We start from the raw sequence: 15,460 nt of genomic DNA on the forward strand, positions 1-15,460 counted from the left end.
ACCCGGTTTGAAAGCCGGAACTTCTCTACACACTCGATTTTCTAGCTAACCGAAAACTCTACACACTCGGTTATCAAGTCAACCGATAACTCTCACAAATCCTCACAATATACATACACAAGCTACAACCTCAAGTGTTGGTCCTCACGTATCGACTCTCTCAAGTGCTCGAAATTATCACCTCTCACTAGGCCACTAACGCCACTCCTCTTGGTATCGACTCCATCCTCACCACACACTCCTCTTGGTGTACAAGTGTATTACAAAGTGATCCTCACAATTAGGCATAAATACAAATAAATTTGTTCTCTACAATGGATGAGAACACAATGTAAGATCACACTCTAAGTCACACAATCCCACAACCTAAATTATACTAAGTATAAAAATACAATAAGCTCAATGGTTGTGTGTGTAAACAAAGAGTAAATAAAATCAACTAAACTCAATATAAACACTAGCTTAATAAAATGGTAATTAAACAATATAAATGTAAAGCTAGATTGAGTTTAGAAAAACTTCTCTATAGATAACAAAAGAGAGGGAGAAGAGTGAATGCTCAAACACCAAGGATGATCTCTACTTGCTCTTGTGAAATTCTCTTCACAAACAAAACTCTTAAACACTCTTTTAAACAAACTAAAACAAACTTTAAACACTTATTAAACTTGTTTAAAACATTCTATTAGTTAGATATGAAGGATGAGAGTAAGGGGGTATATATAGCCACCCAAAACCTCAGCCAAAACTCAACTAAAAAGACAAAAAAACCTCCAGAAAATACTGCTAGAAACTAGCCGTTACTGTGCAACGGCTCTTTCATAAGTCGACTTATGAGTCGACTCATGAGTCGACTTTTGAGTCGACTAATGAGTCGACTTATATGAGTCGACTCAGCAGAAGAAAAATCACAACTCCGCTGCACTTCGTGAGTCGACTTATGAGTCGACTAATGAGTCGACTAAACGTGCACAGACCTAAAGTGCACAGAAAACTCAACTTTAAACTGGGTTTAAAAATATCAAATAAATTCCAAAAATTATGAAACTTTGGAAGATGATTGTAGACATAATAATAAACATGCTACAAGAACTGGTTTTGAAAAAGGACCTCCCAAATGAGAAATATCATTATTTTGCCAAATAGTCCAAAACATGAAAATGTGAACACATGAGTTTTGATATTTTAGCTTAACCATGTTTTGAAACATTACAAAATGATTTTGTAGACTTAATAAAAGATGTATATGATTATTTTTAAGTCTATAAACCAAGAAAACAATATTTTCATAAAAATACTTATTTTGCAAACTTTTAAAACAATAAACATGATTTTATTGAACTAAATAAAATTGATATTGATAAAATCATATGTAAGTATATAAACATGAAATAACAATGTATTTTCTAATTATATTCAATTGTTTTATATTTAAACTTGAAAAACCAAAACAATAAATATGAAAGATGTAATTTCATATTTATATAAACTTGGAAACAAAACAAGCTTGATCTTGATCTTCAATAAGCTTAACTTGGTACACATTGCGGATGAAGCTAGAACTTGGATCTTCAATTTGAATTGCATAGGCTTCAACCACTATTCCGCCAACCTCCATCTTATTGTTTGTCTACAATAAATAACAAAACACAAACACTAGACAAATAATATTAGATGTAAATTGTTTGTTAAATCATCATCAAAATAAAAAGGCCAACAGCCACCTCCATGACTCATTCTCCATGAGTCCTTGAAAACACTTGTCGACTTTCATGTTTAGATGCAAGGGAAACATGCGGTTCCTTGTCATCTTAACACAAGCTATGAGGCCTCCATTTGTATTTTTCAACCAAAGATGGTTGTTCTCCATATATACTTTGTATCCCTTTCCGAGTAATTGACCGATGCTAAGAATATTACTTTTCATGTTAGGAATATAGTAAACATCGGAAATATACTCGGGCTTACCATCCTTTTGGTAGATTTTAATCTTCCCTTTGCCTTCAACCGGGAGTTTTGAAGAATCTCCGAGGCTCACACTTCCATGAACTCCTTCTGCGAGTTCCATGAAAAGTTCTTTCTTCCCGCACATGTGGTTGCTAGCACCCGAGTCAAGGTACCAAGCATCATTCTCAACACTTGAATCATCATTAGCAAGAAGAAGCGTAGATTTGTTACCCACATCATTTGTTGCTTCGGCAAGATTGGTTTGGTCTTTAGTTTTGTGCCAACAATTTGAAGCATAGTGCCCAAATTTGTGACAGTTATGGCACTGAACATTCTTGTTGCTTTCACGCCCAGGTGTGGATCTTCCATGATTGCTTCGTCCTCGTCCTCTAAAGCTTTGGGTCTCCACTTGATTTTGAGTGGTTTTTTTGTTGGGGACCACGTCCCCTACCTCTACCACGACCACGACCACGACCTCTACCTTGTGAGCCTTGATTACTTAGAGTTAATGTTGACTCTAGTACTTGTTCCAAAACTATGGAACTAGCCTTCTTTTGCATTCGTTGTTCATGAACTTGGAGAGATCCCAAGAGCTCCTCTATTAAGATCTCCTCCAAATTTTTTGACTCCTCAATTGCCGCCACCACGTGCTCGAATTTTAGTGTGAGGGATCGGGGCAACTTCTCCATCACTCGGATGTCCTCCATCTTCTCTCCATTTCTCCTTATTTTATTCACAATTAGAAGTAATCGTGAATAATAATCGGAGATTTTTTTCTTCATCTTTCATTTGAGCAGCTTCAAGATCACCCCTCAAAGTTTGGAGGTGAATTCGCTTCACCCGCTCGACACCTTTGTAGATGGTAGCAAGGATTTCCCATGCTTCCTTGCTCGTTGTTTCTTCGACAACTCTCTCAAAGGTAGACTCATCCAACTCTTGATAGAGTAGAAAACGAGCCTTGCTATCCTTCTTTCTTTGCTCTCTGAGAGTCTTCTTCTCTTCGCCGGTATAGGTGGCTTCTACTTCTGGTGTAGGTTCCGTGAACCCATCAATGATCAGCTACCACAACTCTTGAGAACCAAATAAGGCTCTCATTTGGATTGACCAACTCTCATAGTTATCTTTCAATAATTTGGGCACTTGAGGATTGACAAGATTATTTGTGGTAGCCAAAAGAAGAAGAGTGAATGGAAAAATTGGATCAAGTGGCTCTGATACCTGGTGTAGGTTCCCTGAACCCATCAATGATCAGCTCCCACAACTCTTGAGAACCAAATAAGGCTCTCATTTGGATTGACCAACTCTCATAGTTATCTTTCAATAATTTGGGCACTTGAGGATTGCCAATATTATTTACGGTAGCCATGAGAAGAAGAGAGAATGGGAAAATTGGATCAAGTGGCTCTGATACCACTGATGACTCTTAAGTTTACGAACTTAGAACTCTCTCAAAGAACTCACTTATATTTCTTCAATTTTCTTTCTTCATATCAAACAAGGATTACAATATCCCTTTATATAGGCTTCAAAACAAAACCGTCTAGGCATGCCAATAGTCACAAATTAAACTAATATCTTAATGCCATAAAGATAAATAGCATAAATGAGTAAGTTACTCTTATTCTTTCATAACCTATGTCTCTTCCCCTTCTAAATTTATGAGTCTTGCACTTCTAAAAACTCATGCTATTAACCTCATTTATTCTAACATTTTAATTTGATATTCCAACATGAACTACCAAAATTTGAGCTACCTCCATTGTCTGAATTGCCCACTGTTCCAAGTATTCCTACTATCCAAACAACTCCCTAGGTTCCAATGTACGCTTACTTGTCTCCACCATCACTATCTTCCGATGAACATGAGCACAACTTATACCTGATGTTTTACTTTAGATTTCATTTATCATGTAAGAAAGTGTATAATTGTTATCATTCATTTGTGTGTTTATTTGTATTATATGTAATTCTGTTGTCCACTTGTGCATATGTTATGCATGATCCTAAGTTTTCACTTTGCTTGTTAGCAAAAAGAGATTTATGATAGTTTACAACTATATCTGATAAACGAGGCTTGTCAATACATTTTTCTTACCACATTTGATTGGTCACCCAACAAACCGTACCCCACATCAAATTTGACAGGTCACATTATAACTGAGCTATAAAATCTTTAGTTTTCTTATCAAAAAGTACTTCAACTGATGATCATATGTAAAAGCACAAATCATGTTTACAAACATGAACTTTGCTTTACCTTATTATACATCTCTGAAGATGCAAGGGCAAACTCCGACATAGTCCTAAATAGCTCTTCCAAGTGAACTGTGAGACTACTTACTGACTTCTCTCTCAACATTTCACAAGCAGTTTCATAGGATTCCACATCCATATCAAGCTTTGGCTTCAAATTTTCCCTCAGCTTTTCCTTCTTCTCACGTTCTTTCGAAGTCTCCACACATTTCTTTCTTAGATTCATCTCATCCTCTTGATGCACCATAATCATATGAATGACATCTGAGAAGCAACAAATAGCATGACTTCCTAGATCATAAGGAACCTTCTCAAGCTCTTCTTTCCATGTTTCGAGAAGATGCTGAATTGGTTTATGCAACAATTCTTCCTTCAACGAGTTACTAAATGTTCGTGATTCAGTTAAGCCTGACCAACGATACAAAGCTTCAATATATTCCATCTGATGAATCACAAGCTTTTGAAATTGTGAACGCCACTCTTTGAAGAGCTCCCATAGCAAAGCACTCCTTTCCCAATGTTGCTGGCTCGTAACTATAGGAGAAAGAACTTTATCAAGTGCTCCACTTACATGATTGATAACAATCTTAAGCTGGCTTTCATGATGCTCATGCATAGATTGCCACATTCTCGCCATAACATCAATAAGTTTAAGTAGCTTTAGATATAAGACTTCATCCCTTATGTGCTCAATCTCTGAGATAACAAATTGTAAGGAATCCTTACCAACAATGTATCTTGTACAAAAATGAGTGACTTCTGCATAGTCTTTGTCTTTTGCCTTCTCAGATGCTCCCTTTCGCTTAATTCTCAATGAAGCAACCTTTCTCTCATACTCATATTTCATCGTCCCAAGTGCCTTCAGTTCTTTGTACAACCTCTCTTCGAATTCACCAATACTAGCATGGATATCGAAATCATCTGATGCTATACCTTCGGACGAGCTATTCCATGTAAGAGCCCTCATAACCGTAGCAGAGTAGTCAATTCTTGAATCATATCCAATATGAGGAGCCTCGAGAATCTCCGAGATTTGGTGAGCGTTCTTGGACGATTCAAGAAAATGCTGATCAAGATCATTCATAATCTCCGTAATAACCTTCGCATGCTCTCGATCAACCTGAGAATGTACTTCTTGATTGTGAACAATTAAGGGAGTGGATTCTGTTGCTTCATTGCTGCCGTAGCTCTCCTCTTCGATCTCTAGTATTGGGGATAACAAGAAGTGAGGGCTTGTAGGGATATTGAATGTGGGACTTTCGTTTGTAGGATTAAGGACTTGAAAGCTAAAGGAGGATTTTCTTGAGGACTGATGGATATAATTGATGATTCCTTGACTGTAGTCGCCTAGAGCAGCCCCGATGTTTTTGAGGGACAAGCTATAGCCGGAGTAGGCAGTTGCCAAGGCCTGCCATGAGGCAATTGCTTCCTCAATTAGCTTCTTGCGCTCCTTGCAGAGAGAGAGAGCATCATTTTGGGTGTTTCTTGATTGTTTGCAACCCATCTTAAGCTCCTCTCTTTGATCTATTTCCCTATATCAGGTGATCTGTGGAGAGTTAGAGCATAAATGAATTCAAGTATCTAGGAAGCATAGAAGAAATTTGTCAGAGCACCAATTGGTGGAGACAATTTTTATACCGTTGTCACAATGCCGCTAGCTTGGAGGAAAGTAATGAACTCATTAGATGTGGTAATGACATCACCAAAAATATTGACAAAGAGGCTCCAACCTAGTTTTGATTACAGACATGAATTTTGTGTTGCGGATATTGCGGCAACGAAAACTGATATCAAGATCACAAAACACCAACAAAACAATAAAAAAACGTTCTTGACGCTCTTGAAAAATGTCAACTGAGACTATATTTCTATGCAAAGCTACCACAAATTTCGCACTTCTCCAGAAAAAAACAAGAGAACAGAAAGGCAAAGATACAAGTTTCCTTAACAAGGACACAATTTCAAAATATCTTATAGTGAACAGTACTCGTCGTAGATTAATTACAAGAACAAAATTGACTGCCACAGCAGGCTGAGGAGCTAAAAAATCCAACGAGTATTCAAGCATAACGACATTATATATTCTCCCACTAATAATCTAACGGAATCCCTGCTAGCTTCTTGGCCTTGCAACCCACAAGGAACTAAGCGCTCTTAACCGGGAGAAGTAATCACTAATGGCAAGCAGTGCTCGTGCAGCTTGACGGGTAGTGAGTATGCGATGCATCTGATGTAAGGTTTGCTGCCGCAAAAGATCAGCCTACAGAATTGAACAAATAAAATAAAAAAAGAAAAAAGGATCTAATTAATATATATAGTGGGGGGAAAAATGAGTGTCACTGTGGTCCCAACATTATAGGAAGGTTTACAAAGTGCTCAGATTTTCCATAGGATTACTTTTACCTCAGAATAATAGAAAGGAAAAAAAACTGAATTCAAATAATTTTAGCAAATAAAGTTCATTCAAAATGAATAAATTTGTAATGCAATTTCACTAATGTTTAATAACTTATTGACAAAAAGATCAGCATTCTAGAAAAATTTTCAGAAAGAAAACTAATTATGTACGACGCTTAATCTGAGTTGGAGTCTATTTAGATTAGGAAATATAGATTAGGAAATAAATTTAATTTTAGAGTCAAATTAGATTAGGAAACAAAATCAATTTTGATTCATGATTTGTTTCCTCTATTATAAAGAGTCTTTTTTGATAGAATTTGACATTTTTTTTTAATTCTAGTCTTACTAGGAGTCTTATTTGATACTTTCTATTTTTGTAATTCTAGTCTTACTAGGAATCTTATTTGTTTTTCTATTTAAGAAGAGTCATGTAACCCCAAAGAAGAATAACTTTTGATTAATAAAATTTTGTTTTTCTTTAATATTTAATTCATGGATTCGAAGTTCTTCGTGGATTCAGAGATCGTTCTTTGTGGATTCAGAGAACACCCTTGGTGGATTCCGAGGTTATCACTTCCGCGCTGCGTCAATTGGTATCAGAGTCTTGTTCCTCCGATCCGATAGCAGGTGATGAAACCCCTATTTCTCAAACTGAGTTCGACGTGCTAAAGGCCGATGTTAATCAGATGAAGACTGTCATGGAGCGACTTGCGACGACAGTTAAACGTCTGAACACGGCGGGAGTTCAAAATCGCGTTGATGGTCGCCAACGACGTGATCTGACTTCACAAGATAAATTCTACATCGATGATCATAGAGGCTACCGAAGAAAGGAGAACTATGATGCTGGAGGATTAAAAATATCATCGTTCAATGGAAAGCTTCATGCTGATGATTTTCTTGATTGGATTGATAAAGTGGATAAGTACTTTTAGTATAATATAATCCCAGAAGATTGAAAAGTTAAATTAGTGGTCTACAGGCTTAAAGAAAAAGCATCTGCATGGTGGGATGAAGTACTGATAAATCGATGCCATCAAAGAAAGGATCCGGTTCGAACTTGGACAAAGATGAAGAAATTATTGAGAGATCGTTTCTTACCTTTTAACTACAAGCAATGGTAGGTGTCTCTAGTGGCAAACAAGCCCCCCAGAAAGGAAGATTTTGCCACCATCAAGATTCATCCTAAGGTTCCTGATGTTGATAATGATATGTTAATGGAGATGAATATTCCACATGATATTGTGAGTGGTGTTATACATATTGATATTGTCCCGATAGAGGAGAAAGATAAAATAGAGAGTGAGATAATTGATGGTATGTGTATTGCTTGGCGGAGAGCTTGAGATAAAGGAGATGAAAGAATTGTGCATGGAGTATGAGGAAGAAAATTATTTTTTTGAAGCAATAATCATCAATAATTTTAACAATGGTGAGATGATTTTTGAAGCAATAATCATCAATAATTTTAACAATGGTGAGATGATACCGTCGACACTAGAATATGGGAAGCAACAAGGAAAATATTTGGAGGATGAGATGATACCGTCGACACTAGAATATGGGAAGCAACAAGGAAAATATTTGGAGGAGTTTTTCATGTCAACTACAGTGCCACATGTTGTCAGTTACATACACTTGTCATGGAAAAGATTCATACACAAGTTTGATACAAAAGAAGTCCTAACAGAGGAGGTAAAAAAACAAATGAAAAAAAATCAATACTAAATATAAGGCGGATGCTGATCATTGCAAGAGAAAAAAATTATTTATCAATGAAGCTACTATTCTAACAAATATAAGCTCGGGGTTAAGCTTCTTTCAACAAGAGGAGACTGATGTAGGACGCTTAATCTGAGTTGGAATCTATTTAGATTTGGAAATATAGATTAGGAAATAAATTTAATTTTAGAATCAAATTAGATTAGGAAACAAAATCAATTTTGATGGAAATAAATTTAATTTTAGAATCAAATTAGATTAGGAAACAAAATCAATTTTGATTCATGATTTGTTTCCTCTATTATAAGCAAATTAGATTAGGAAACAAAATCAATTTTGATTCATGATTTGTTTCCTCTATTATAAGGAGTTTTTTTTTTATAGAATTTAACATTTTTTTTATAATTCTAGTCTTACTAGGAGTCTTATTTGATATTTTCTATTTTTGTAATTCTAGTCTTACTAGGAGTCTTATTTGTTTTTCTATTTAAAAAGAGTCATGTAACCCCAAAGAAGAACAACTTTTCATCAATAAAATTTCTCTTTTAATATTTTCTTCGTGGATTCGTAGTTCTTCGTGGATTCGGAGATCGTTCTATGTGGATTCAGAGAACACCTTTAGTGGATTCCGAAGTTATCACTTCCGCGCTGCATCAACTAAATGTTGGGGATTTGAAATAATCAAATCAAATCCGTACGCTTCCAGATCTTGTGTTTGAGAGTTGAGCAAGAAAGAAATTCACCACAAATCAAAGATAAGAACTTGTAGGAAAGTAAGCAAGAAAGAACACACCAGATTTAACGAGGTTCGGCAACGTGCCTACGTCCTCGGAAGCCACACCACACAATTATTTGATTACTTGAAGAAGATTACAATGCTTGCAATTGGCCTCTCTCTCTCTAAGATTTCTAACCTCAAAGAGCCCTCAAAACCCTCTTTTTTCGTGCTCTTTTTCTCTTTTAAACCCTAAAGGGAGGTGTTTCTATTTATAACAAAACACAGTCCCAAACAATTTAGGATTCTAAAACGAGAGTGTCACACCCTGGTGTGGCGCAGACCACACCCATGACAGACTCTGCCACACCCTGATGTGGCGCAGACCACACCCATGACAGACAGGACAGACTCTGCCACACCCCGGTGCGGCACAGACCACACCCATGGTTTGTCCTGAATTTTCATGCGATTGTTGATTTTGATTCTAGGTTTGGGTCTCCACTTTCAAGACCAACAATCTCCCACTTGGAGATCAAACCACCATCAATGAGCTCTCCTGAACTCCCCCTTCTCGCAAGCCTATTCTCCTACTTGAAAAATCCATTCTTTAATCATTAACATCCCGGTGATCTCGCCGATCCTCGTAGTGTGGCTCCGCCTTCGTCTTCTACTCGTAAAGGCCAACTGAAGTTGCGCACAACTCCAGTTTCCCAATAGTGACTGCCTTCGTCAACATGTCCGCCGGATTTTGACTTCCCAAAATCTTTATCAAATGTAACTTTCCGTCTTCAACTAACAAGCGTATAAAATGGTATTTGACGTTGATGTGCTTCGTTCTGGCATGATATACTAGATTCTTAGCAAGATGTATAGCGCTCTGGCTATCACAATAAAGAACTCCTCTCCCTTGCTTCAGATCCAACTCTTCCAAGCACCCGTTCAACCAGATCATCTCCTTGCTTGCTTCAGTCATCGCGACATACTCAGTCTCGGTTGTAGACAAAGTCACAATCTTCTGCAGACGTGAGACCCAGCTCACTGCTGTCGACGCTAAGATATAAACATACCCTGTGGTGCTTCGTCTCGTATCATGATCACTGGCGAAGTCCGCATCCACGTATCCCTGTAGTACCAACTCCTTCCTCCTGAAACATAATGGCTTGTTCGTTGTCCCTCTCAAGTACCGCATTATCCACTTCATAGCCTCCCAATGCTGCTTCCCTAGATTGCTTGCAAATCTGCTCACAACTCCCACTGCATGGGCGATGTCCGGCCTCGTGCAAACCATTACGTACATGAGACTCCCAATGGCCGAAAAATATGGCACTCTGCTCATATGCTCTCTATCTGCATCTGTCTTAGGCGATTGCTCCTCAGATAGCTTGAACTAACTTCCAAGGGGTGTGCTAACAACTTTAGCATTATGCATGTTGAACCTCTGAAGTACCTTCTCAATGTATTCAGCTTGGCTCAATCTTAATGTCCTTTCAGCTTCATCCCTACTGATTCGCATCCCTAGAATCTGTTTCGCTGCACCTAAATCCTTCATTGCAAACTCCTTTGCTAGCTGCTTCTTCAAACTGTTTATCTCCTCTAAACATGATCCTGCTACCAACATGTCATCAACATATAATAACAAAATAATAAAGCTGAACTCGAACCTTTTGAAATAACAGCAATGATCCGAATGGCATCTTCTGTAGCCATTATTCTGCATGAAGTTATCAAACTTCTTATACCACTGTCTCGGAGCCTGTTTCAAACCATATAAGCTCTTCTTGAGCTTGCACACCATCTCTTCCTTTCCTTCTTAAAAGAAGCCAACAAGCTGCTTCATGTAGATTTCTTTATCCAAATCACCATGAAAAAAAGGTAGTATTCACATCTAACTGCTCAAGAAAGAGGTCTTCTGCAACCACCAAACTCAACACCACTCTGATGGTTGTGAGTTTCACAACAGGGGAAAATATCTTCGTATAGTCAACTCCTTCCCGCTGTTGAAACCCTTTCACTACTAATCTGACCTTAAATCTCTTGCTTCAATCACTCTCCTGCTTTACCTGATAGACCCATTTGTTATGTAAGGTTTTCTTCTGTGTAGGTAGCTGGGCTAACTCTCATGTCTAATTAGTGAGTAGAGAATCCATCTCCTCCTGCATAGCATGCTCCCACTGCTGAGATTCACTCACTTGCATTGCCTCTTCATAGCACTTCGGCTCACCGCTATCTGTCAATAATAGGTAGTCAAGAGGTGAAAGATATCTGGGATTTGGTTTGGGTACCCTGGATGACCTCCTAAGCTCCACGTCCTAGGTAGTTTCTTCTGCACCTGGAGCCTTCTCCATTCTCTGATCAGAACAAACATCATCACCCCTATTTGGAGGTTCCTCTAAATCCGTGTACTCGGATCCACCTGTATCTGTAGTGGTACTCCTACTGCTTTGGTTATCCTTGGCATTTTTCCTGTTCTTTTACATCACCTCCTCATTGAATATCACGTCCCTGCTTCTGATGATCTTCTTGTTCTTCTCATCCCAAAGGTGATACCCGAACTCATCAATACCGTATCCAATGAATGTACACTTCTGTAACTTAGCTTCTAGCTTGTCCCTGACATGGTCACTGATATGAACATAAGCCACGCAACCAAATACCCGTAAGTATGAGAGATTTATCTTCTTGCCACTCCAAATCTCATCTGGAATCCCAAAATCTAATGGAACTGATGGCCCGTGATTAATAAGGTAGGCTGCTGTATGCACTGCATCTGCCCAAAATGTCTTAGGCAGACCTGCATGTAACCGCATGCTTCTGGTACGCTCTGTCAAGGTCCTGTTCATCCTCTCGGCAATGACGTTCTGCTGCGGCGTCCCTGGAGTAGTCCTCTCTAACCGAATATCATTCGTAGCACAGAACCTCTTGAACTCCTCCAGCTCATATTTCCCACCATTGTCTGATCTCAGACACTTCACCTTCAGATCTGTCTCATTCTCCACCATGGCCTTCCACTTCTTGAAGATTCCAAACACCTCTGACTTGTGCTTCATGAAGTAGACCCATACCTTTCTCGAGTGATCGTCGATGAAGGTGACATAATATCTCGAACCGCCAAAAGAAGACACACTGGCTGAACCCCATACATCTGTATGAATCAACTCTAGCTTCTAAACCTTAGGTGGCCTTCCACCCTTTTGAAAACTAACCATCTTCTGCTTCCCAAAGATACAGTCTTCACAAACCCCGATTTCCACGACATCGATCCCAGTTAGCTTTCCTTGTGAATGCAAAATCTTCATCCCCTTTTCGCTCATGTGCCCTAGCCTATTGTGCCACAGATCTGTACATCTTCATCCCCTTTTCGCTCATGTGCCCTAGCCTATTGTGCCACAGATCTGTACTCTCTTTGCCAGCTGTAATTGCGAGGGTGTCACTCGCAGATCTGTACTCTCTTTGCCAGCTGTAATTGCGAGGGTGTCACTCGCATGTAAGGTGAGGTAGAGAGTTTTTAGTTTGTTACCTCGAGCAACTATCATCGTACCGTTGGAGATCCTCCACGAATCCTCAGTGAATGTCGAAACATAGCCTTCTGCTCCAAGCTGTCCCACCGAAATAAGATTCATCTTCAGTTTCGGCACGTGTCTCACGCTCTTCAAGGTCCACTTAGAGCCATTCATCTGAATCTACACTTCACCCTTTCCAATAATATTACAAGGCTCGTTCCCCAAATATACTTTTCCAAAATCCCCTGCTACATAATTCTGAAATAGCTTCCTGTTAGTAGTGACGTGGAAAGAGGCTCCTGAATCGATGACCCAAGAATCCAAATCGCTGTCCATTGCAAGAATCAAGGCATCCTGCACGATATGAGCCTCCTGCTCACCCGCATTCTTCTTTGGACTTTTGCAGACTGAAGACATATGGCCCTCCTGGCCACAGTTCCAACATTTTCCTTTGATAGGCCTAACCTTCGAGTTCGACCTCTTCTTTACTGATTTCGACCGATTCCTGTTCTGGTTTCCTTTCTTTTGGCTTCTGCCTCTCTGCTCGAAACTTAGAGCTGAACCTGAACCTTCTGATTCAGACGATTTCCTTCTAACCTCCTCGGATAGAATCATGCTAACAACCTCACTCAGCTTCAACTTCTCCTTTCCCGTCGAATTGCTGATTGCCGTCACACAAACTGCCCAACTATCCAGCAACTGCGATAGAATCAATAGGGCTTGCACTTCGTCATCAAACGTGATGTCCACGGAGATAAGCTGATCAACTATTGTGTTGAACTCGCTGAGATGCATCGTGAAAGACCGTCCTTCTGCCATCTTGAAGTTGAAAAGAGTTTTGACTAGATGCACCTTGTTTGCTGCCGACGGTTGCTCGTACATCTTCGCGAGCGCTTCCATAAGCCCCACCGTCGTCTTATCTTTCAGAATATTATAAGCTACTGATTTGACGAGCGACAACCGAATTTGCCCTAGAGCCTTCCTATCCAGTACCTCCCAATCACTATCTGACTCCTTTCCCTTTTCCTTGCCCATCAACGGGCGATACAAGTCCTTCTAGTACAGGTAGTCCTCCATCTGCGACTTCCAGTAGGCGAAGTCTGAACCGTCAAACTTCTCAATCTTTGATTTGATTTCCTCTGCCATGGCTCTCTTTCACACAAATTGCTGAACCTGGCTCTGATACCAGTTGTTGGGGATTTGAAATAATCAAATTAAATTCGTACCCTTCCGGATCTTATGTTTAAGAGTTGAGAAAGAAAGAAATTCACCACAAATCAAAGATAAAAACTTGTAGGAAAGTAAACAAGAAAGAACATACCAGATTTAACGATGTTCGGCAACGTGCTTACGTCTTCGGGAGCCTCACCACACAATTCTTTGATTACTTGAAGATTACAATGCTTGCAATTGGCCTCTCTCTCTCTAAGATTTCTAACCTCAAAGAGCCCTCAAAACCCTCTTTTTTCTTGCTCTTTTTCTCTCTTAAACCATAAAGGGACGTGTTTCTATTTATAACAAAACACAGTCCCAAACAGTTTAGGATTCTAAAACGAGTCTGCCACACCTTGGTGTGGCGTAGACCACACCCATTGCAGACAGCGCAGACTCTGCCACACCCTGGTGTGACGCAGACCACACCCATGACAGACAGGGCAGATTCTACAACACCCTGGTGTGGTGCAGACCACACCCATGGTCTGTCATGAATTTTCATGCGATTGTTGATTTTGATTCTAGGTTTGGGTCTCCACTTTCAAGACCAACACTAAACAGCTTCAATAGGTCAAAATTTGACAACTAATGTTATTTAAATAGAACAAATTCCAAAAACTGATGTCAATTAAAAAGAAAAGTTTGGTATAATTACAGCTACACCATTGTATTATAGGAAGTTGAAAACTTATTAAACCTAAACATTCTTATTAGCATCTTTACCTTATTATCTCAAAATGGAACTATCTTCTCTGTTAACTATACTCATCGTGTGGGTGTCACAAGAAGTCAACGTGTCATACAGAGATCCCTGATATTTCAATGCGTTTAGTAAAGACCTTATAATCTTGTATACTTGTTGAACATAACATCCCCAGTTACATGTTTACATATAACAGGGAGGTTAACATTTGTATATCAGTAATCTAATTGCTATAAAAAATGGAGATATTTAGTGGGTAGGCTCCTATGCTACATGGGATTAATCTGCAATTACTAAAAAAACAAGGGCTGGATCCGAATAGTACCATGAAGAAAAATAACTAATCCCTACCTGTCGTAGGAAGTTCTCAAGTGTTCCGAGCTTGCCCATCGCAACTGCCATCTGATCCATATAGTTAGCAACATTGTCAGAGCCAGCAGATTGTCTAGGAGCTGCAGCTGCAAGTGTATCCAACAAAGACTGCTGCAGAGCTTCCATCCCCTGCGATAGCGCATCCTCAGCCTGCTGTGAAGACTGCTGAAGGTTGCAAATACCCATCAACTGTTGGTCTGTCAAGGGCTCGAGCTGACCTGCAAGTATCTGCAAATTATTTCATTTTTTTAGGATTTCAGATCATAATACATTATCTAGGGTAAATTTCACGGAACATCCTGAACTCTAGGGGTTTTGAACAAAAACTACCCAAACTCTATATATCACATAGTCCCCCACTACTTTCAAAATAATACTTAACTCCCTTGAACTATTGGATATTCTCAGTGTTAACAGGTAGAGTAAAAAGTGTAAACTAGCATTTTTACTTTTTACCTGCCCGAAACAGCACATATTATATTTAGTTGATATGAGTAAAATTGTCCAAACATTGGCATGTGTGGCGCAGGTGATTACTTACGGAGGTTTTTTTTTATAATTTATAGCATTTTGGTTTTTTTTGGGGTTTTCTTTTTTGTTTTTTTTGGGGGGGGGGGGGGGGGGGGGCGG

At 39.1% G+C, this 15,460-nt stretch overlaps 2 protein-coding genes across 2 annotated transcripts in view; both read right to left on the reverse strand.

Moving 5' to 3' along the window:
- LOC109846185 lies at positions 2,677-5,704 on the reverse strand. The gene is made up of 2 exons (XM_020415408.1): positions 4,205-5,704; positions 2,677-3,006 (listed from the first exon to the last, which is right to left on the reverse strand). The coding sequence occupies exons 1-2, from the start codon at positions 5,702-5,704 to the stop codon at positions 2,677-2,679; spliced, it is 1,830 nt and encodes a 609-aa protein (XP_020270997.1).
- Positions 6,122-15,460, reverse strand: part of LOC109845172 (transcription factor TGA2.2-like) — a 31,231-nt gene continuing 21,892 nt past the window's right edge. Inside the window, exons 9-10 of the mRNA XM_020414387.1 lie at positions 14,810-15,058; positions 6,122-6,460 (exon numbers count right to left, since the gene is read on the reverse strand). Of these exons, the coding sequence (XP_020269976.1) occupies positions 6,314-6,460; positions 14,810-15,058 (396 nt within the window). The 3' untranslated portion in view covers positions 6,122-6,313. The remainder of the gene's footprint in view (positions 6,461-14,809; positions 15,059-15,460) is intronic.

This window comes from Asparagus officinalis, chromosome 6, assembly GCF_001876935.1.
Source record: "Asparagus officinalis chromosome 6, Aspof.V1, whole genome shotgun sequence".
Taxonomy (NCBI): Eukaryota; Viridiplantae; Streptophyta; class Magnoliopsida; order Asparagales; family Asparagaceae; genus Asparagus; species Asparagus officinalis.